At 37.4% G+C, this 21,615-nt stretch overlaps 1 protein-coding gene across 2 annotated transcripts in view; it reads right to left on the minus strand.

The window, feature by feature from the left end:
- Positions 1-21,615, minus strand: part of stk32a (serine/threonine kinase 32A) — a 70,354-nt gene that overhangs the window by 26,319 nt on the left and 22,420 nt on the right. For both annotated transcript variants that reach the window (XM_004084211.5, XM_078930984.1), the window contains 3 exons: positions 7,126-7,163; positions 2,454-2,543; positions 190-293 (listed from right to left, as the gene is read on the minus strand). In XM_004084211.5, coding sequence (XP_004084259.2) covers positions 190-293; positions 2,454-2,543; positions 7,126-7,163 — 232 coding nt within the window. The remainder of the gene's footprint in view (positions 1-189; positions 294-2,453; positions 2,544-7,125; positions 7,164-21,615) is intronic.

Genomic DNA, 21,615 nt, shown 5'->3' on the forward strand with positions numbered 1-21,615 from the left:
CCACATGAATTTGCCTCTTTTTTTTCCCAGACAGGTAAAATAAAAACATAAAACATACCTGACAGTGACTTTTTTTGTGTGGAGGCCTTGGACTCTGGGCTTTTCTAACACATTTTAGAGGGTTTCATCTGTTCACAGGTCACACTGAAAGGCAGTGTGAAGAGAAAAATTGACAGAGAATCTTATTACCTGTCCTCTTAGCAGTTCATAGGCTGTTATCCCCAGAGACCACCAGTCCACAGCAAAGGAGTATCCAGGGTGAGACCCTTCAAAGCTCTGGAAAAGTTCTGGAGCTGATAAACAAAAAAACACAACAAATATTAGCAGTCCTCCATGGAATCATCAGATTTTCTCAGCGATGCAGGATTTAATCAGAAAAACAGTAGGGCCAACAGATTGCTCCTTTTTCCTTTCAAATAACAAAAAATTACAGTTTAAATAATTATATCACATGATCACATTCATTTTAGTGCAGTAGAAAATAAAATTAAATCAACTCTGATTCACATTAGAACAGAATCTTGCATCAGAAAGAACAGAAAAGAAACCCATCCAAACATTCACATCAATCAGGAAAAGAAAGTCGTTTTTTTTTTAATAACCATAGAAAAAACAACCAAAATTTGAAAAACATGTACACAACTTATAATTTTTAAAAGTTTGTGAAATAGCCACGTTTGATAACAAAAGGACAAAAGTTCAATAGCAGGAAACACTCAAATTTAAAACACATAAAAAAATCAAAAAAAAACAAACAAACCTGTAAATAAAAGTTTAACTAAATACATTTTCATATAATACATTCAACAATCTTTAAAAAATTAAGGTATTATCTAGGTATATAAAACAAAAAAAATAGCTATAGCTTGAAATAAAGTCAAGGTAAAATAAGAATATATGTGACATGTAATTAGAAGAAAAATAATGATTCTGTTTATTGAGCTGAACAACTCTAAGGTTTTTTTTTTTCCTTTTTTTTCCCAACAATAATGAAGCAATTTATTGTGGAAAGGATTCTTTATCACTCAGTGCACCTCATTTTTATATGTATTCATTCTTGGATTAGTGGGATAAAGTTACTATTATTTTGAAAGAGTTAACAAAGAAGTTTTTTTTTTTTACAAATTTCTCACAGACTACACACGAGGAGAAAGCTGCAGAGCCTCAGAAGCATGTAAGACCCGTCTCTCAGGGTTGTGTTCAGTGTCTCCTGTGATCATAAAGAACAACTGTAACACTTTCTATTGACACACCAACTAAGTGCACCACCACCACCTTTTAAACTCACATACAGACTCGTTTTCTGGCTGCCTTTCTATTTTTATCTCTCAGAAATCCTGTTGGCCTTCACCTTATCTCACAGCAGCTAAATCCACATTTCTCTCCACTGTGTTTCAAAATTGCAGGGTTGAAATGAATGCAAATGTCGTTTCAGAAAACCGCTGTTTTTTTTATTAAAACATGGTAATAAATGATTTGTTAATGATTTATAAAAATTAACTTTTTTCGAGTAATCAAACAAATGCAAGAGTCTAGGGATGAAATGTTTGAACTACTACAAAAGTAATGAAGTCCGTAAGTCTTCTTAAGTCTTTAAGACTTAAAGGAAATTTGTCCTTCAGGGGTTTAAGATACTCTAAATAGATTTTTGAATTTGCAGAAGAATTTTAAAAGCTACTGAAATGTATTTAAAGGTTATGATGTAGCATTAAAATAAGAAATAAAGCCTGACACTAGGAAATCCCAGTAATGTAAAACTTTTCTAAAATAGTTTCACAAAAAGTAAGTTTTACAATTGGGGCTGATTTTCTATATGTACATGAGAATAAAACATTTGCACGCTCAAATAAAAACACATAGCACTCATTGCACCAACCTAATGAGTTTAGCCTGTAGTAGATCTGCTTAGGTCGGCTGAAGTTACCATAAAAATTTCTTTTTTTTTCCCATTTCATATTTTAAATTGGATGTTTCTGAAGGACAAATGACTTGGACTTGAGACCTGGACTTGTGTCACACTTAACTATCAATGGAAGCGACTTAAGATTTGACTTTTGAGACTTATTCCTACTTGACTACGACTATTCCTACTTTTGCCATCAGAGCATAGCTGACAGATGTAACAAAAAATGTATTTTTTGTTGTTGTTTTCTGGTTCCCACAGACCACTCAGCCGGCATGCAGGGATGCGGCATGGCCGTGTTTCCTAGACATGAAAACAGTACCGTCGTGCTGTCAGTGCAGAACATGGAGACCTGAATCCCACCTTAGAGCTCATGTTACAGACAATATTAGGGACTTGGTGTACAATAAACATCAGACCATCTTCAAGGCCAGTAGATTTAGTAAGCCAGACCCTTTATGTTATAAAAATAAGGCCAGAACTTTTCCAGGTTATTCAAAGCATTGAGATAAAGTTGTGTTTTTTTTCCCCTCAAATATAAGTCTCTTACCCATATATGGTTTGGTTCCAGCAATGGACGTTGCTTTGAGGTCTTCCTTCACAATAGCTGCAATGTTGAAATCCGTCAGGTGTACATGTCCTGGCATAAAAAAAAGTTCAAAGGTTCAAATCTCTCATTGATACACATCCTAGAACAAACTATTTCATATGTTTCATTTATTTAAGTTTTAGACATTTTGAGGCCTGAAGGTTTTACACTGAAAATTAAATTATAATCAGTCTGGTTTTCTTAAGTGAACCTCTCCTGATAGATGTATGAGGCTGTGAGGACGGCAGAGGAACAACACCAGTCGTTTTCCAAAGTCAAACCATTGACCTGTGTCTTACCATGCTGCAAAAAGTGCCAGGAGCCTTTTCTGCAGTGTTCCTTCACCACACACAGAGTTTAATGTAGCATATGCGTGCATAGTTGATGTGAGTGCCGATGTCAGAACCGAGGGAGGGAACAATAGTGTCTTAAAAGCACGACGGCTGCGTGGATGAAAGGCTGTCCCTGGTAACCCAACAAAGACAGATAGAGTTCAACAAAAAGATCACATAAAAGCACAGAAAATAGAGGGAAGGCCAGATCAGATCAGTCAAGAAAAGGACATTTTTTCTCCTTTTCTTTCCAAATGACCCCTTCCTTGCCTTCAAAGTGAAAAAAACAGTTTTGTAGCTTCATCTGACTATGAAACAGGTGCAGCAGTTTATGTAACTGACTTTAAAGGAGATCTCTGTCATGGTTTGAGTTTGTTCTGTCTTGGGTTTTGCTTTAAGTTCTTGTTCTGTCTTGTTTGGTTCTGTTTCCTGTTTTATTTTGAAAGGGTTCCTGTCTTGTCTTGTCTTGAGTTGTACTTCCTTGGTCCCCATCTGCCCTGATCGTGTTCACCTGTGTCTTGTCTGCCCTGTCTGTATATAAGTCTTGTCTCTGCCTTCCTCTTGTGCTGGTCCATTAACTTCTGCTCATGTTGTTAACGTCTTCATGTGTCTTCGTCCCTTCATGCCCTGTTCCATGTTTCTCGCCACGCCACAGTAAGCTTTGTTTTGTTTTGTTTTGATTCCTGCTCTGCAGCGCCTCTAGTTTGCAATTAAACCCTCTTGCATTGGAACCGTGTGCCTCCTGCCTCTGTGTCTGGGTCCTACCGGCTCTCGAGCCTCCCGCACATGACAATCTCGTTTGCTTTGATATTTTAGATTAATGGGATTTCCTGTGGTACAAAAAAAATATATATAACTTATTTTGGTAAAAAAAAAATCATAAACATAAAGCAGCAGCTCCATGCTGCACATTGTTCAAATCTTTCTTTTGGAGGTGGGGTCTGCCTTTCTTTGAAACTGGTGTTAGTTTTTTACCACCCGTTCTGAGGTACGACAAAAAATAAACGTATTTAAGAACAGGCCAGTTAAACAAATCCATCTGATCTGTCTTCCCGTTCCACCCAATATATGTACAAAACTGGGGAATATCTGTGAGGATCTGGCTACATGCATCAACTTCCAGAAGTCCTTGATCGTCACTGGAAGTCCCCTCATATTGCTAGAAAAACAACTTTTTTTTATTCAAACTGGCGACCCTAACAGTTACTTTTTTCCCCATTTTAAGCTTTAATAAAAGTTCTTTCTACAATTCTCAACACTTTTGGGTTAGGGTAAATTGTATAATTTCCTCCTCCGACTGATGATATCAGGTGCTATCTTGTCTGCAGCCAGGTTCCTCTTGGAAGATCTCATTTTTTTTGTAAGTTTGAGTCGTCTGCTGCTGTTTCAGAAAATATTTTGGCCTGGTTTCTTGTAATCTCTTTTAAACTGCAGCAGTCTTTATTTCAATGAAATAATAAAAAAAAATCAAGGAGATAAAGATGTGCTTAAGTTGGAGACAGAAAATTCTATCTTTTAGTTAGAAATGTTGTATTTGCGGTTGTTTTACCACAAATGTGAACTGTTGTTTCAGGGAGAAGGCTCCATTGTATGATTTCTAAATTGTCTAAAATCTTGTTTTCCTTGATTTTTTCTGATGGCACTAAAAGGTCACATTCCCCCAGGGTTTATCTAAACCCAACTACAGTCAGAGGATCAAACTGGGAATCAGGGTTTTAGAGCGTGATCCACAGTCCATGCCGTATAGGAATTTGCCGTTAAAGCATTAAAAGCTGTTCTACGAAGCCCCTGCTGTTCAAATGTGCCTGCTTTCATTCTAAAGCTTGTTAGGAGATTTTTATGCAATCAAACAAGTCTTTGTAACTTTATAGCAATTTTGGACCCAACAGTGTGAATATGCAACCGTTTCTGCATTTAAATTGGTTAACAGAAAATATCCTAATATTTATTCAAGTGAATCTCTCAGTAACAAAATGAACTCCCTCATGACTGAAGTTTACTCCTGCAGGACCTTGTGTGCAGCTTCAAGCAAACAAGCTGCAATCAAATCTCATGGAGCAGCACAGATATCCAATTACCTGACCTGGCCCTGAGTGATGGCTGGATTGCATGAAGCAGGAACAAATGGATAGGACTCATCATACTGATGAGCTATGATGCCTGCAGTGTGGCGTGTTTTTACCAATTGATATTCACTGATTTTTGTGTCCATAAGATTCCACAGAGCAATTGTGCTGAGGCAGTCAGATTGAATCGAACAAAGCTGTCTTACTGTCTCCTTTTATCTCTTCAAGTGTTTCTCTATTTTTCATGTTCAATTTTTTTGACAAATCCTTTGAAAAACGATTGTTCATCAGTTTCCTATTTTTCTTTCTTCCAGTGCATGTCTTTTTCCTTCGTCTGTCAGCTCTGTCCTCCTTTGCCTGTCTTTAAATCTCAAGCAACAGCAGAGCTGAGACCTCACATTTCCTCACAGAATGGAAATTAAAGCACATGTCCAGTCTGCTTTGAGATCTTCAGACTTCTTTTAGTGAGCATCTCCCACGGAGCAACAAAGGACATTTATGCAGGCTAACCCCAAAATATATGAATTTAGAATTGTATACATATTAATTTACTTACTTATGCAAACAACTTTTTCTATGACTGTTTAAATTCCACCCCTTTTTTCTCTTTTAATGATAATCAGCATGGCAAGTTGATATGAAAATACCTCCAGTTCATTTATTATCTTTTTGTTTTAAAATGCATTTTTCGTTTCCTTGCTGTATTAGCATTCACGTACTATACTGTTGGTGTGTCTAAGTGTGTGAAACTGGAGCTGGCGCTGAAAGCCACAAGAAGCTTTCTCCAGAGCTCTTATCACTCAGCGGTCATGCCTTCCTACCCTCACAAAGAATTCTCTGTAGTATTTGGTAAACCATAGCACCCAAACAGATGACGGCCCTGTAGGATTGAATCGTGATAACCACGCTGCTGTGCCGTCATCCGCCCCTTTTAGTGGCTTACAGTGTTCTTGTGCAATGAAGCTTAAAGGTTTATAGATTGATTTAAAGTTGACTTGCGTTTAAATTGCCTAAACTGCAAGATCTCGTTTTCTCACAGGGTCGTTCTGTCTTTGCAGCAGAACAGTTGTTTTTTTTTATCTGTGTTCTTGATGTATTCCTCTTTACAGGAAAAGTTGATGCTTTGACTCCACATTTCCCCCCAGTACATAACAACAAAATAGGCCACACAGAAGATTTTCCTTTAAAGACTCTATGAAAATTGTGTTTTTTGGGGTTTTCAACATGTTCTTGTAGCATTTTTCTGATGATGGAGGACATATATTGGGTAAATTAGGCCAAAAATTTAATTTATGGGGTTTTCTTTATTCAAATTGGTGTGAAAAAAGGCCATTGGAAAAATATCGTATTTGTGACGCTGGGCAGGCTACATGCTCCCTGCGGCATTCTGATGCATCCACTTGGATGTACATGGACGACAATCCGTGTAAATCTTCATTTTCCTCGTCTGAGCTGGAATCTGGCTCAAAACTGCGACATTGCTCGCCATTTTTCTTTTCACGGATAATGTTTGGTTAGAGGTGTGAGGGGCTGTAAGTTAGCGGAAGGGCATGTAAAACAAAGAAATGATAGGAAATAAGGGGAGGCTTACTTAACGTCATTTCTAATGCAATGCTGCCGCTCTGCATAAACTATGTCCTAGGAGACAACACGGGTTTTGGATTTTGTCATCATAATTATTTGTTATAATCTTTCTTAAAAATCACTGGGAACACTTTTAAAATAGATTAAAAGGTGATCTGTGTGGGTATATACATTTTAAAAAAAGCACTAAAGGACATCACCATGTCTTTGATGTTTTCAATTCAAAACTCCCAACATATTTAATTTAAATTTTAAAAATGCACAAGGAAGCTAAGTTAGCTTAAATTTGATAAAGCTTTAAATTCACTTGTCTTATATTTGTGCAGATTTTCCACAATATCTAATGACACAAGTTTTCATTTTTCTTTTGGCTGCTGGGCTTAAAAAGACTGAGTGTGAAGCCTGTCTCTGAGCATTACAACTACTTTGATCTGTGGAAAAGAGATCGACAGAGTGGAAGATGAGGCAGAAATCTGTATTCAGATACAATTAGGTGCTGCATTTTGACAGTTTAGTAAAGTTAACTTAAGTACAGATAACTTTAACTTTTCAACCATGTAAAGTATAAGGCTAAGACTTTGTGATACTGAGCTGTGTGCTCATGCTGCCGTGTGTATCTCTTAAATAAAAATGACTTTAAAAGGACCTTACCGTGCTCATCCAGCAGAATGTTGTCAGGCTTAATGTCTCTGTGAAGAGAAACACAAAAAGCAGGAGGATTAGTGTTTCTATGGGAGTGTGATTATAACCAAAGCTGCTTGTCAGTGAGTTTCTTATTTGTTTATATATGTCAGTAACAAAAGGTAAACTATTATTTTGTTAACCAAAGAGCCAAAACAGAACCTGAAATAAATTTAAAAAATATCTCTTTCAGTTTTTTGGTAATTGCAAGAAAACTGAGCCTCATATATTTAACATAAATTGTCATTTTTTAATTTGTTTTATCTTAAATTATTATTGTCCCTTTATTTTTAAATAGACATTTGAAAAGCAAATATTAATTTTAAATATATTTATCCTTTTTCATGACATTTGAGCACTTTTATGCTAATTGCTTTACACAGACGTAATGTTTATTAACATCAAAGTGGCATTCAATTTTGGTATCCTTATTGCTTTTGATGAACAAAAAGCTTTGGTCTGCATGACACATTTTGCTCATCATTTGTAAAGGGATCTGTGTGGACTGAGAAAACCTTTTTTTAATGATGAGCGATGGCATAAAGCGCCTTAACTCGGCTTTCGCTTCATCCCACATTGAATTTTCAAAATAGCACAAATAGAAACAAAGTGCATCCACAAGTCACCAAATCTAATATTTCCCAAATAAATATGTAAATCTTTCTGAATCACCACAGCGTTCAGTCATTTCACTTCAGTGAAACGCAAAGATATACATATTGTATAAGACTTTCACCCGGCGCCTTATCATAACCGTCTGTTAAGCCTTTGTGCTGCAGGTGTGTGGAAATCAGATGAACCTATTTGAGGGGGAGGGCGGAACAGTATGTTCGGCTTAGGAAGCTGCAGAGACACCTGAGAAGAAGAACAGGTGCTGACTGAGGCTCCAAAGTCAACAACGCATCGGCTGCTTCCTCCTCATCTGTCACAGCGTTTCTTTAGTCTCCTTTTTTTAAACAGGTCTCGGCATCGCTTATATTTTGATGTGCCAGATAATAAAATTATAAATAACAATAAAAAGATATACTTTTTTAGGATATGTTATTTTTGTATATAGCACTACAGTTACCATTTTCTACATCTACATCCAAATAACTGTTTTCTCACATGTACATACACACACAGTACATACAAGCAGAAGTAAAGTAGAATAACTTTAATACATATAATTAATAAAACAAACAAACAAATGTGCTTAGTTACTTACTGACTGGAAATAATCTTTTATGGTCTGAACTATTATTTTATTTTTTCTTTATATGAACACACTGGCCTTTTCAAAGTTGTTTTTTTGGGAGCCAGACAATCACAGAGCTTCACCACTTTTGTCTAAATCAACTACAAAAACAAAATGACGACGAAATGAGTGTACTCTCAGATAGTGGCACAAAACCGCTGCCAACACCCACATATCCTTGATAGCAGTGAGTCACTTCAAAGAACTGTTCGTGGCCACATGATATCCCATGTGCTCCTTTGTACTCAAAACGCCATTTTTCTCCTTTTTTCTCCTAATTTCCCTTTATTTTTATCTGCTCTGGGCAAAGTCTGCTCCTATTGTTGTAGACAATGACATTCATTGTGACACTCGGTTTCCTGTATCTCATGTGCTGACATCCTTCTTTCTATAACATACAGCATGCTGTTTCCTACAGAGCCCTGGACATAATATAATAAGATTATCCTTTTGTGTGCACAAATTTATATAGCACAAATTAACATTTTATCAGCATTTTGGGGCACAAAATAACTTTTTGTGGGCACAAATTAGTATTTTGTGAGCCCAAGTTATAGCAATGTGTGCACAAAAATTACTACTAAATTAATTCCTCAACTCCTACTACTAATTTGTAACCAAAACATATTAATTTGCGTGCCAAAAATGGTCATTGTGGCCACAAAACACTAATTTTTCCACACAAATTAGCATTTTGTGCACACAAAATACTAGTTTGTGCCATGAAAATGTCAATTTGTTCCCAATAAATACTGAGGAAAGATTTGTGTCCACAAAGTACTAGTTTCTGTGCACAGTTAGCATGTTGTGCTCACAAAATGGTATATTGTGTGCACACAATACTAATTTGTGTGCTTAAAAAAGTTATTTGAACCCACAAATGCTAAGAAAAGGCTAATTTATATCCACAAAATGCTAGAATACACAAAATGTTAATTTAAGGAACCAATACTTTTTTTTTATGTCATGCACAGGTCTGTAGTTTCCAAACAAATGAGAACCATTTTTGACATCATTGTAGTCTCATGGTCATTTATCCATTGTTTAGGAAACGAGAATAAAGACGATCAAAGCTTACGGGGTGCACTGTATTTTCAGCGTCTTCTTCCTAAAGGTCTTGAAGAACATTTAAGCAGGAGGCAGAAATCCATAATCAAAACCCATTTCAGATTGTGTTTCCATTAACAAAGATGCAAACATAAAATGTCATTATAAAACAGTTTCACTTGTGGTCATTTGGATGTAATTTGGTTTGGACTCAGATCATTGGAGTTGGGTTAAAAAAGAAATAAGGCAAGCATTGATTAAATAAAATGGACACCACGTAGTTTGGTCCAATGCCTGCATCCTTAGCGTTGGTGTTTTTTCTTAATTATTGCTGCAGCTGCCTCTTGGGATCCCAGCAGTGTTTATCATATCAAAGGCAACAGGCACCAGCGTATGAATATTTGTTTTGCGCTGTGCGTTCTTGCAGACAAGGTCAAGCTGCAGCATGGCGCTTGGCTCTCAGGTGCTCTGGCAGCTTGACTGGCACAGGCAGAGGAGGGGTTGAGAAAGGTCAGCTGTGTAACCCTTAATTAGCTGACATCCGCCTCAAAGGACGGCACTAAAGGGGACAGGAGGGGCAAGTGTCACTACTAAAAAAGCAGGCGGTAAGGGAAAACAAGGTAGCCTCATTCACAGCGAAAGGCCATGCTGTCATTGTGAAGCCACAGGACCAGGAGAGGCTGAGACAACTGGACGTAGAGAGGGGGAGCTGTGCTGCTAAGAGCAGTGATGGCAATTTTGACTCAAATTCCTTACTCCTAAGGGTTTTTACATACTATTTTAAAGAAGATTCTAAGACATTTTTTATTGAAACAATCTGATTTTACTACACAAGGAAAAGAATTCCAGTACAAACATTGTATCAATTGTTAACAATTTTTACTACTTTCACTGAGGTAGGGCATTTTTTTGTGCGTGACAGCTATTTATAAGCAACACATTTTTAGATGACTGGAGAAAACCTCAAGAGTAGAATAATGACACAATGCTGCAATTCATCAATGTAGCCATTATTTGAAAGTTAGCGTTTAAAATGTGATGCTTAACCCCTGGGAAACGAGGAGAGGCTTACTGTGCACCAACAATCCCGCCCACAACTCAAAAGGTGAATTTCTAATGAACTCCTGCAGCTTTGCAGAAACTATGTCACAAGTTTTTCGGATTCTGGCTAAAAGCAGCATAACCCTCGTGCTATCTTAGATGAGCCCACCCTTCCATTGACGTGTTCTCCCTACCATGACAAAGGTGGATAAAGGTGGAAAGATTTCATGTAATCCATGGACACCAGTGAAGATCACAAATCATTGAAGAAAAAAGGTTCAGAGCACTGTCTAGTGGGTCTAGATGACCCAACTCCCAATGTTAAAGTGCCTAGGATAGCCCAAGGGTTAATCATAATTAAAAAGATTATTGGAGTGGGACTTTGAAGAGAATAGAAAACAATACGTCATTCATTGTTAGCAGGTTGTCATGTGTGTATCAGCCGGGATATTAACACTGCAGAATCTACTGGAGCCTAAAAACAGATGGGACTCCGGCAGGTCTGCTGGTCACAGCAGGGCTGTGGGGAAAAACTTGGTCAGCTGAAACTCCTGCCATCTGCAACCATTCATATCTTTAAGTTGGACTATTTTAGTAGATCTGGATGGGGTTTGAAATAAAGAGTAAAGTGAGGCAAACAAAACATAAATGCGACAACACTAAAAAGTAGGTGCTGTCAAACTTATTAGGTGACTTGTTTGCTCTGTTTTAACTGATTACCGTCTAACCTTTACATTTTAACTGTCACTTTGAATTTTAGAAAGGACTGTACGTTATAAATAATATGGATCCATTGTAATGAGAAAATAGATGTGACTTTACATAGTTTTCAATTAAGAAGGATGTGGTTTAATTGTAACAGACCAATCACAAAAGTGTTTCCTCAGATTGACATTTTGTCCGTACATTTGTATTTTGTTTGCGCAAATTAGCATTTTATGGACAGTTAATGAAAAAACTTGGGCTAAAAGCAAACAGAGCAACAAGTTAGATCCTCAATGCTGTGGGAAAAAGACGTCTAAATGAAACGGAGTAACGAGGATAACAGGGCAAGGTGAGTAATCCAGGTAAAAACGCTCCGGTACTCCCAACTAGTAATTGGACGAAGGGCCGGTTTGGCTGAGTGCAAGTTGATCCCCTTAGCTTTTCTTTTGGTTGACTGACCCTACAAGCTATTAGCAGGATCTAATGACCTCATTACAGCATGCGATCAGAGGCAGACGAGAAACTGAAGCCTGTATTTAGGCATTTGACACTGAACTGATACTGAGAGGGCAACACACCTGAGAAAGGAAGCTTTTCCACAAGCATGGAGTCTAACAATGAGTAAACAATATCAAAGAAAACAAAGTCAGATCACTCTGTTTGACTTCATGATATGCTAACCTAAAGCCGTCTTGCACGTTTAAAAAACATTCAACTTTGACCAAATTGACAATCAGTAAAACTTTATTGGATAAACAGAGCTACTTTCTTTGAGAATCTGACATCACTGATCTGACAACGATTGAACTTTAATAGGAATACTCAAGAATATGATAACAGCATAACATGAACACTCATTTGTATTTATTTCTAAGAGAGGTACAACTGTACTAGTTTTTGAAACCAAATATTAATTAATTTTGCAGAAGTAGGCTACCCACATACAGAGTATGTGTAGTGACCAGGTTTGTCTATCGTTTCCCCACCAACACCCGATCAACTGTACCGCTGGGTGGAGACCAGTTATATCTTTTTTTTTCTTGACCTGAGAGCCTAAAGAAATATGACTCCAACCATGCAACCCAATGTCATTTAACTGTAGGGAGCTTTCCTTCTAACATCCTGATTTTCTCACATGGTGTTGGAAATTTTGGGAAAAATAAAACCAAACAAAGAATTTCATGGACACCAATCAGGAACTGTCTTTCTGACAATCACCTGTTTCCAGGTAACAGGAACATTGCCCAATTTAGCACTGTGGTCCTCCACTAAACTAAAGCTTAGAGAGTCTGCACTGCTGGACCACATAGCAGCTTTTCTACAAAGGAACTGCAAAAAAGCCACTTTTTGAAAAATACCTCAACATTCTAAATCAGGCGGTTCCAATTTAGCCCACCTAAACCCAGGTAACAGGTCATGGAAGAAGTGGATTATAATAGACCCAATGAATGCTGCCTTGGGTTTTTTTGGGGGGTCAATTTTACCATGTCTGATTACCGGAATTGTGAATTGTGTAGCATCTTGTCTTTAACCCCTTAATACCCACGCTTTTGCTCCAGTGTTGACATTCTTTTGACTCCTGTAACTCTTCAACCCTTAAACGTAATTCCAGCAGACTCTGAAGTGGAGAAAAGCAGCCTTGCGCCTTCACTTCACAGTGGTGTAGTACTTACTCAATCGATGCAGATCCGCAGAGAAAAGCAGCTTTGCACCGTTATGCAACACTTTATAGTAATGTGTTGCAAATCTATGGAAAGTCGATATGAAAAGCTCCATTTCTCCATGTCAGAATCAGCTGACTTAAGTTGATCGTGTGAATGGTTGAAGAGCTACGGAACGTCAAAGAGCACGTGTTATGTAGGTGTCGCCGGGGACATCTTTGGTGTTGAAGGGTTAACAAAGTCTTATTAAGATGTTGTATTTCAGAGAGGGCTTGATGAAGTTTCAATGAGTAAGGAAGAAATTGCTGATGCACCACCAGCAGTATTATATTGGTTCCCCTCCAGCCACTGCTTCACCACTAAATTTTGCTCCCAAGAAACAACAGCCATCTATGGTGAGTTTTAGTACCTAATTTTTTCCCACTTCTGAATTAATCAACATCATGTTGTTTTATTTATCGGTTGGTTCATTTATTTATTTCAGTGTGCATTGGATTCTAGCCACTTCAAGTTTAACTGTCACTGATGGCCATCATTTCTGCTTATTATCAAAAGATCCTCAAATCCAGATTACCTACTGGTACTGAAGAAAAACGATTGACAGTAAATTTTTTTAATTAAAAAAAGAGGGAAATTGTAACTGTTAAAAATGAATGTTAACATGATTTTGTCTTTCTGGACATTTGCTATTTTGCAGTCAGTTTGCAGTCACTGGCTCTTTATCTCTGTCCCTCTTTCTGGGATAAAAGCCCAGAGCTGTTTGATTCTGTGCCTCCTCTCTTTCCCTCTCTGAGCGTCAAGAAGCTCTAGAAATCCCAGAAAGCCTACAGCTAAGTCACATCACACTCCCAAAACCACACACACACAAACACACACACACACACACAGACAGAGATTTGTGCATGGACATCTTCTCACAGAGCTAGAACGGCACTGCTGTAAGTACCAACGCCTACCAGCTGCTGAAGAGTTAGTCAGACAGCCTCTTCCTTTGAACGTGAACGAAATCTCAACTGGACTCACAGAGACTTACAGCTCCAATCCAACAAATCGCATCGCTAACTCAGCCTTTCTTCTTTCTGCTGAGACATAGCAGCTCTGACAAGCCTAAGAACCGCGCAGGTGCACACGCGCGTCCTTTATAATGAGTACATCTACTTTTTGTGCCTACAACTGTGTTCATTCTTTATTCATTATCAAAGTCTGTGTGCAGCTGCTGGCCTTGACAAGAAAGTGGTCCAATGCAAAGCTTGGCTACAAAAGCTCAGACTCTCAAAGCAGCTCATGGGCACCAAAAAGCCAAAAGTCACATAACAGTTACCAGGGATGAATAATTCCCAACATCAGGAACATTTAGGTAGTGTCAAAAGCATGCCAGCTCCCTCCAGCCCCTCTGACTGGCTCTGTGAGTCTGTTTCTCCTCTTTTTATCTCCTCCTCTGAGTCCCACAGTCTGCCTCTGTGAATTTCCAAAGACAAGGCTTTCTGCTTGAATCTCCCCTCCTGGCTTTTCTCATACAGACAGGAACGTGAGCGCGGTACATAAGCAGGCAATTAGTGATCTTTTTTGGAGCAGACTTGCCGATAAACAGTCCGTCATGTTCCGAGTGCGGTCCTCCTCCCACCGTGTAATGTGCTGTTGTAAGCTGGGCTGAGCTGAGAAAGACTTTCAATAACAAGAATTAATTTACCATTTAAAGATGGAAATTGGAGAGATGGCATCGACTTCTCCCTTAATCTGGATCTATGAAATACAAGCATATAATTTTTTCTCTGGGTTCTTCTTTTACTTCTGCTGGGAAATAAAACATTTATATGCTCTATGAATAAAGAATACCTCACCAAAGACATGACAAATGCTCTATTTTGAACAGATGATAGGAAATAAGAGGGATGGCCTTGTTTACTTCCTCTCAACCTGCAGGACCATATTTTTTCTATATTTCTTGCTGAAGGATTTGTGGTGAGCCCCTCTAACTGTCACTTTCACTTAAACAGACAGGTGAATTTAAGGCATATTCCTGTTTGGCAGCAAGTCTTAAAGTGAGGGAAGTAAGGCTGTGAGGAAATTAATTATTTGAAGCAGAGAAATGCTCCTTCCTTGGAAGAAACTGCAAAAGCGGGACTATAGAATGGGGACATAGAAAAAGAAAAAGAAGAATGAATGCAAGGAAAGGAAATAAGGAGCTAAGATTAAAATTTTTAGATAAATTAGGTACAAAATGAGATAATTTGCAAGTCAGAAAGAACCGAAAAAAGAAATAGCTTGGTTAAATTAGCCTTGCTATTGCAACAGCTGGGTCCCAGAAGGCTGTAGTTCCTCCAAATGAAAATCTGAATAAATAAAACCATCAGTTTTCAGAGGAGAACTTAAAGTTAGAAAGATTGTGTTTAAATATGCATCTTTCTGATTTAAGACGGCTTTGCTGTCATATGCAGAGCAAGAATGCCCACACTCAAAGACATTTTTGATGTTCATAACACAAACTTGCAATTTATTTCATCATTTGTGTATCTGCTGGCTTGTCCGTGGGTTAATTTTGACCATGGCCATTAAGCATCAGTTCACAGTGTCTTAAACTGTAACATTTTATTGTCTATTTGGCCAACTCTTGTCTTTGTCTGCACTTTAAAAGTGGAAAAATTATTATACCTCTCCCCCTGTTTAATATATGTGACAGGGTGTCTGACATGAAACAATGATGAATACTGAGTGGCTCCATGAGCAACAGAGGATTCATGGAGGAGATTTGAGGGATAAAAAAAAGTCCACATCAGTTCTAATGCAACATTTTTTCAATTATCTCTAGACAAAAATAAATATGGAGGTAAAGGACTGGAGTTTAGGCAATGCAAGGCTTCTGTGGCTACTGTCAGTTTGTGTTTATTTACCTATTATCGGCAACCATCAAAGTGGTAGGCAAGAAAGCACTCAAGTGGACATGGTTTATCTTTTAGAATTGAGAAAGCCACTAGAAGATGTGTAGCATCTTTGGTCATAAAATATAAACCAGGTCGAGTTAAAGGCTACTACAATAAAATTAATCTGGATGAACATGAATCTATTTAGTCAATTATCGACAATATTGGAATTTGATTTGAATATTTGTAGGAAAGCAGAATCTACAGAAAAAGCCTTTGACAGATTTGTTTTAGTAGATAAAACACTTCCCCTAAAAATATAGTCACATGCACCGGTACAGGGGTTGACTTGTACAGGTGCTGTGAGTTTTTTGGGTGGTCCAGGTCTGTGGAGGGTCATAGAGAGGAATGGCTGGTACATGATGCATCTCAAGTAGAGTGCAGGTGTGTCTTACAGTTCCTTCCAGGCTTGTAGGGCCACTGTTGAGAATGGAACATGCGATTGTCAAGCGTGTTTACCACACGCTTGACAATCGCATGTATCATGAAGTATTTGTAGGGTCAATGTAAGTTGCACAAACTTAAGAGGTACAGGTGGCACTGCAGTACGGTGCCCCTTACGCCATACTCTAATCATTAGTAAAGCCTTACTGGTGCATACGGACCATCTAGAAACAAAGAATGGCCAAACCTGTACACACATGTGAACAGCACTTATGGGATCCTTGTGCAGTGGGCGAGATTTGAAAACATGAAAAATCCATGCGACCAATCAAGGTCTCACCTACTTCCCACTTACTTTACACTTGTGGTTGTGGAAAAGTTTGCTATGAACCGTCACTCACATCATACTAGTATAAAAAAAACTGCATGAAGATTTTCAATTTACGGGGTCACTGAGCTGTCTACGACCTTGCGTACCCTGTTCAGGTTTGTCCCTTTCATTCCCAAGAGAGTGGTTGCTTCGGCGAAGGCAATTAACCCGCTTGTAGCATGGTCATCTCCAAAAAAAAACATTTCAATCAGTTTTTAGTACTTTATTCTTGTTATTTGTTTGGTTCACAAAAAGCAAACTACTTGTTGTGTGGTGCAGCATTGTGACAGTAACATGGCAACGTGCTTAGCCAGCACCGACCTCGACTGCAGCGGCAAAGGAAATGGATATACACGTATATGTTGATTGTCACAATGTGTTAAATAAAACATCAGTTCAGAGAAAATATTCACTTCTTACAGCTTGTTTTTGTCCAGATGATGAAACTAGTTTATTTAAAAAAAGCCAGTGGAGTGATATAGAACATTTAGGCAACCAGAACTTCTTTTTTTAGGCGTGCATTATCACCGTTGATTTTCACTTTCTAATCACTGCCCTGCAGCCAATCAGAATAGAGTATTCAACCGGACTATGGTATAAATATTATTTTTTTACCCTCTTATTTGCTAGTTTTTCTTGCGTGTTTAGATCCTTCATACTATCTATTCCAGACAACCAAATACAAATTCTGAATAAAAACCACTTTAGGCCTCAAAGACTTGGGATTCATTTATCCCATGAACAATTGTGCTTCTTATGAAGACATTATTTATCACACACAGGTTTATTGTCAATTTGATAAGATAAGAATTAAGAAAATTCTGGTGCAAACGCGCAAAAAATTCTCAATGTTTATAAAATTGCAGGTTTCTATGGTTGAAACTCAACAACAGGATTTAAAAAAATGAACTTTGAAAACCCATACCTTTTTTTCATTTTCACAGTTTTTCTTGAAACCATAAACTTAAGAGGGATTGTTGGCTGAAAAGCTACTTATTTTCTGAATTAACAGCTGAATTCTGACTCACTGAAAGCAGCTGCTGACAACATCCAAGTGTTTCCATTACGAGGATTCTAGGAGGGGTTGAAATGAACCCAAGGCTTTACCCAGTGGCAAAATCTGCTCACGTGAAAGAGGTTAAACCTGCGCACAACCACCACAGCCAGTGACAAGTCTGTGTAAATATAATGTGCATCTCCCCTGTTACACGCTTTCCATTTATCTTTCCACTTGTTTGGAGAGACTCATCAAGTCTCTGCAGATGTCATCTAATTGAGACTTAGGCTGTTGTTAATAATTCATAGTCCCTACAGAGGATGCTGTAAAAACAATAACCAATCCTAAATTATCTTAAATCAAAGGCAAGCTATTGTTTGTGCATGATGAAAATACATCAATGGTTGCTAAACATGCATTTTTGTCATTTCCAAAACTATTATGTTGATGAGAAAATATGGTGGAGGTGTCAATTGGTTTCCAGTATCCTGTTTATAGCTTTTCCAACCGCCTGCTCTCATGGGTGCAGTAAAAGGCTGCTGCCTCAAAGAGAACGAGATGGAATATTATTGAACCCTCAGGGATTTCTCCAGTCAGGAACCACAAGAAAGGCTCTCAATGGTTAGCTATGGCCCAGGGCTACTTATTATGTTTTTTTCATTACAATTTGAAAAAGTAAAAGTTATAACATCCAATCAAACTTTTCAACCATTTACAGCGAGTGACTTCTTTTTACAAAGGGTATGGCATTGTAAAATAATTATATTTGTTATTTTGACAACATATAAAGGAAGAAACATTCTGTATCTGTCCCTTGTGAAAAAAACCCAAACATGATTGTTGCAAGGATATCAACAATGGATAATTGGTCCAATTATGTATAATACTACAAATTTGTCTTTATTTTTAGTAGATAAGCACTTTAAAATAGCAAATCTTTTACAAAATGTGAAACCAACTACTCAATCTGTAAAAACTCAATTATCTTTATTTATAAATATATTTCAATTTTGGGTAGCAAAACCATGTTGTGATTGAAAAGGAAAGTTTGTTTATGTACCACTGGTCTATTTTAAAAGCCTTCCCAGTGGTATTTTAATTACGATTATGGAATTTTTGGACCAAGTAAAAAAAAAATGTTGTGTTGTTTTCTAGGATTAAGTTTCTGCAGAGTGGCAAGAGTTCACCAGAAATTTGCCTCTGTTGTGGGCGGGACTGTCGGCGTGGAGTAAGCCTGCCCTCATTTCCCACTATCCTTTTTTTCTTTACACACTCTGCCGCTAGCTTACAGCCCCTTACAACCCCAACTACCAGTGCAACAAAAATGGCAAACATCAAAAATGTTGGAGCTATCCAGCAGTAAAGGATTGGGCCACGTTCCAGCTCAGACAAGGAAAACGAAGACATTAATGGATACATTTGTCTTCAAGTTGATGTATCAGAATGGAGCAGAAGAGGGAGCTTGTGGCCCGCCATCTGTGACCCCTAAGTCACTGCTACAGGATTTTTCACAATAATTTTTTTTGTCTGCTCCTGACTCACAACGATTTCCAATAAAGAAATCCTCAGAAATGGAATGTTTATCCTAATTATCTTTATTTATGTATGTCCTCTATCATGAAAAGAAAGCTACAAGAACATGTTGAAAACACCAAAAATATACCGTATTTTCCGGACTATAAGTCGCTCCGGAGTATAAGTCGCACCAGCCCAAAAATGCATTATAAAGTAGAAAAAAACACAGATAAGTCGCACTGGACTATAAGTCGCATTTTGACGGGAAATTTATTTGACAAAATCTGAGACCAAGAACTAATAACTTTCACAACCTCATATGACACAATCATAGCAGAATGTTTATCTCATAATTTCACAGTAATTCTTTCTCATACTTATTTATTTATTCCTTTCATGAAGCATCATTGGCCAACTAATACTCTGTTTTCATCCTGTATTTGTAGAAACAGTTGTCATTTTTATTGCATTTCTGAATCTATGAAATCATTGGAAAATAGAATATTATGTTTTTAACTGTAAAAAAAAATTTGCTGATTCTCTGAGTCACTTAACATACTCTTAACACTTAACATACCTCATACATCAAATTGACCCAGGAACATCATCTCTGTTCCTCACAAATGAACATAACTGGAGGGTTAACAATGTATTTATTTCAATTTATTCCTAATATAAGTCACTTCGGAGTATAATTTGCACCCCTTGCCAAACAATAAAAAAAAGGGCGACTTATAGTCCGGAAAATACGGTAAGTGGGTCTTTAGGTTTAATGTTAACCTTTATGCACCACATATAAAATAGCGCCAAATTAATTTATGTAGTAACAGCAGACTGACCATACTGCTAAGATGCATTAGAATGCAGTAAAGATACAAACAAAAAACAGCTTGAAGGCTTATATTTATTCAGACCGAGTGCAGCTTTTACCATTCAAGCTTGATGCAATGTGCATCAATTTGCATCAAAATTTCCATTTATCTGCTACCCTTCTATTGTTGTTTTTTCATTTAATTTTTTTATAGAAGCAGTGAAATCAAAAGCTTCAATGATAATATTTTGGACCCACTTCAACAAAATCTTCACACAGAATTGCTTTCACTTGCTGCACAAGAACTTTTTTATTCAATTTCCATCCAGATGAGCTGAGAGTTACATCCTGTCACTCTTCCAATTTGAAGGTAATGAATGCAGATTGAAAGGATGTTGATTCCATCTAAACAAACATCCAGAACACCTGCGCATCAAGTGGAAAAGTCTGTCCTTCCTAGGACTAAAATAGAAAGCATCATTTAAAATTCAAACCCCTCCATAAACAGCGTGAATAACCAAATTATTAATCTGTCTTCTTTTGCCAAATCCTCTTTTTCTCTTTTTCCTAAAACGGTTTCGGAGCTTGACTAGCAGCAAGCGGCCTGCTTAACATTAAGTGGTGTCATTTGTTATTTGTGGGTGTTGATAAATTGGTGCTCCCTGCTGCACTCATGCTTCCTATTAGTCATGATCCGAGTAGGCTTTATTTCAGTGATTACCTTTTCCATCAATCACCGCAGTGGAGGAGTAAATCTAAAGAATAATTTACATTGAATAGATTTTTAACACTCTTTGTTTCTTTTATCTTTCTGTAAATTAAATGATCGTCTAAAAAAGAGAGATCAAATTTAAAACGGGGGTTTGTCAGGGAAAATTAAAGAATGGATGAACATTTTTTTTGTGTGTGTTGAGCCGAAAACTGCTCAGTAATGTTACTAAATAAAATATATATTATTGTTCAAAGTATATACCAGCCTGTGCTACAAGTCCAAGGTCTATATTTGATAAAAGGAAGGGAACATTATCAGAAATTAACACACGCCATAGAAACCTGAATCCTTCCACGAAGGCCATTATCCCACTTATACCATGGTCACATACATAATAAATAAATATTCAATCTGTTTTAGTACTTTATTCTTGTTATTTTCTCACTTTAGTTCACCTTTTTCCACAAAGAGTGGACTGTTTGTTACATGGTGCTTTGCACGGTATAATAGAAAGTTACGTTTCAAAATGCCAGCAATTATTATAACAGAAACACCCAAAGAGGATGAATGTCTTTACAGGTGAAACCTTTTTAAAAGGTAATAACGTCCCAGTAATTTTTGTTCAATGCAAAAAGATAGATATGTCGTAATTTTTCAGATCAAAAAAGAAGTTTAGGTTTTTAACATTTTGCTTACTCTGGAACCTTAATGCAGGTTGGCAGAAATGGTTGCCGTACCAGCTTACTGAAGGCTTTTTTTTATCACCTTATCAACTTAAAATAATAATTTTGGCAGTAGCCATGCTGTTCTTGGCCCTGTGACTCAGTGACTTTGCCATGTAGCACTTTAGGTGCTTTTTAAAAATTGAACGTAGCACTTCGACTTCCTAAGGGTTGTTCAGTGAGATTGCAGTCTTGTGATGAAGAAAAAATGCAAGCATGACTTTCTCATCAAGGTATTTTTTACCTTTGTGCACATGTGTGGTGAATCATATAAGAATATTTTCTGAAGTTAACAATCCCAAAACCAAAAAGCAAGACTTCAGCTCCACTCCCTAAA

This window comes from Oryzias latipes, chromosome 14, assembly GCF_053564925.1.
Source record: "Oryzias latipes strain Hd-rR chromosome 14, Olatipes_Hd-rR_3.1".
Lineage (NCBI taxonomy): Eukaryota > Metazoa > Chordata > Actinopteri > Beloniformes > Adrianichthyidae > Oryzias > Oryzias latipes.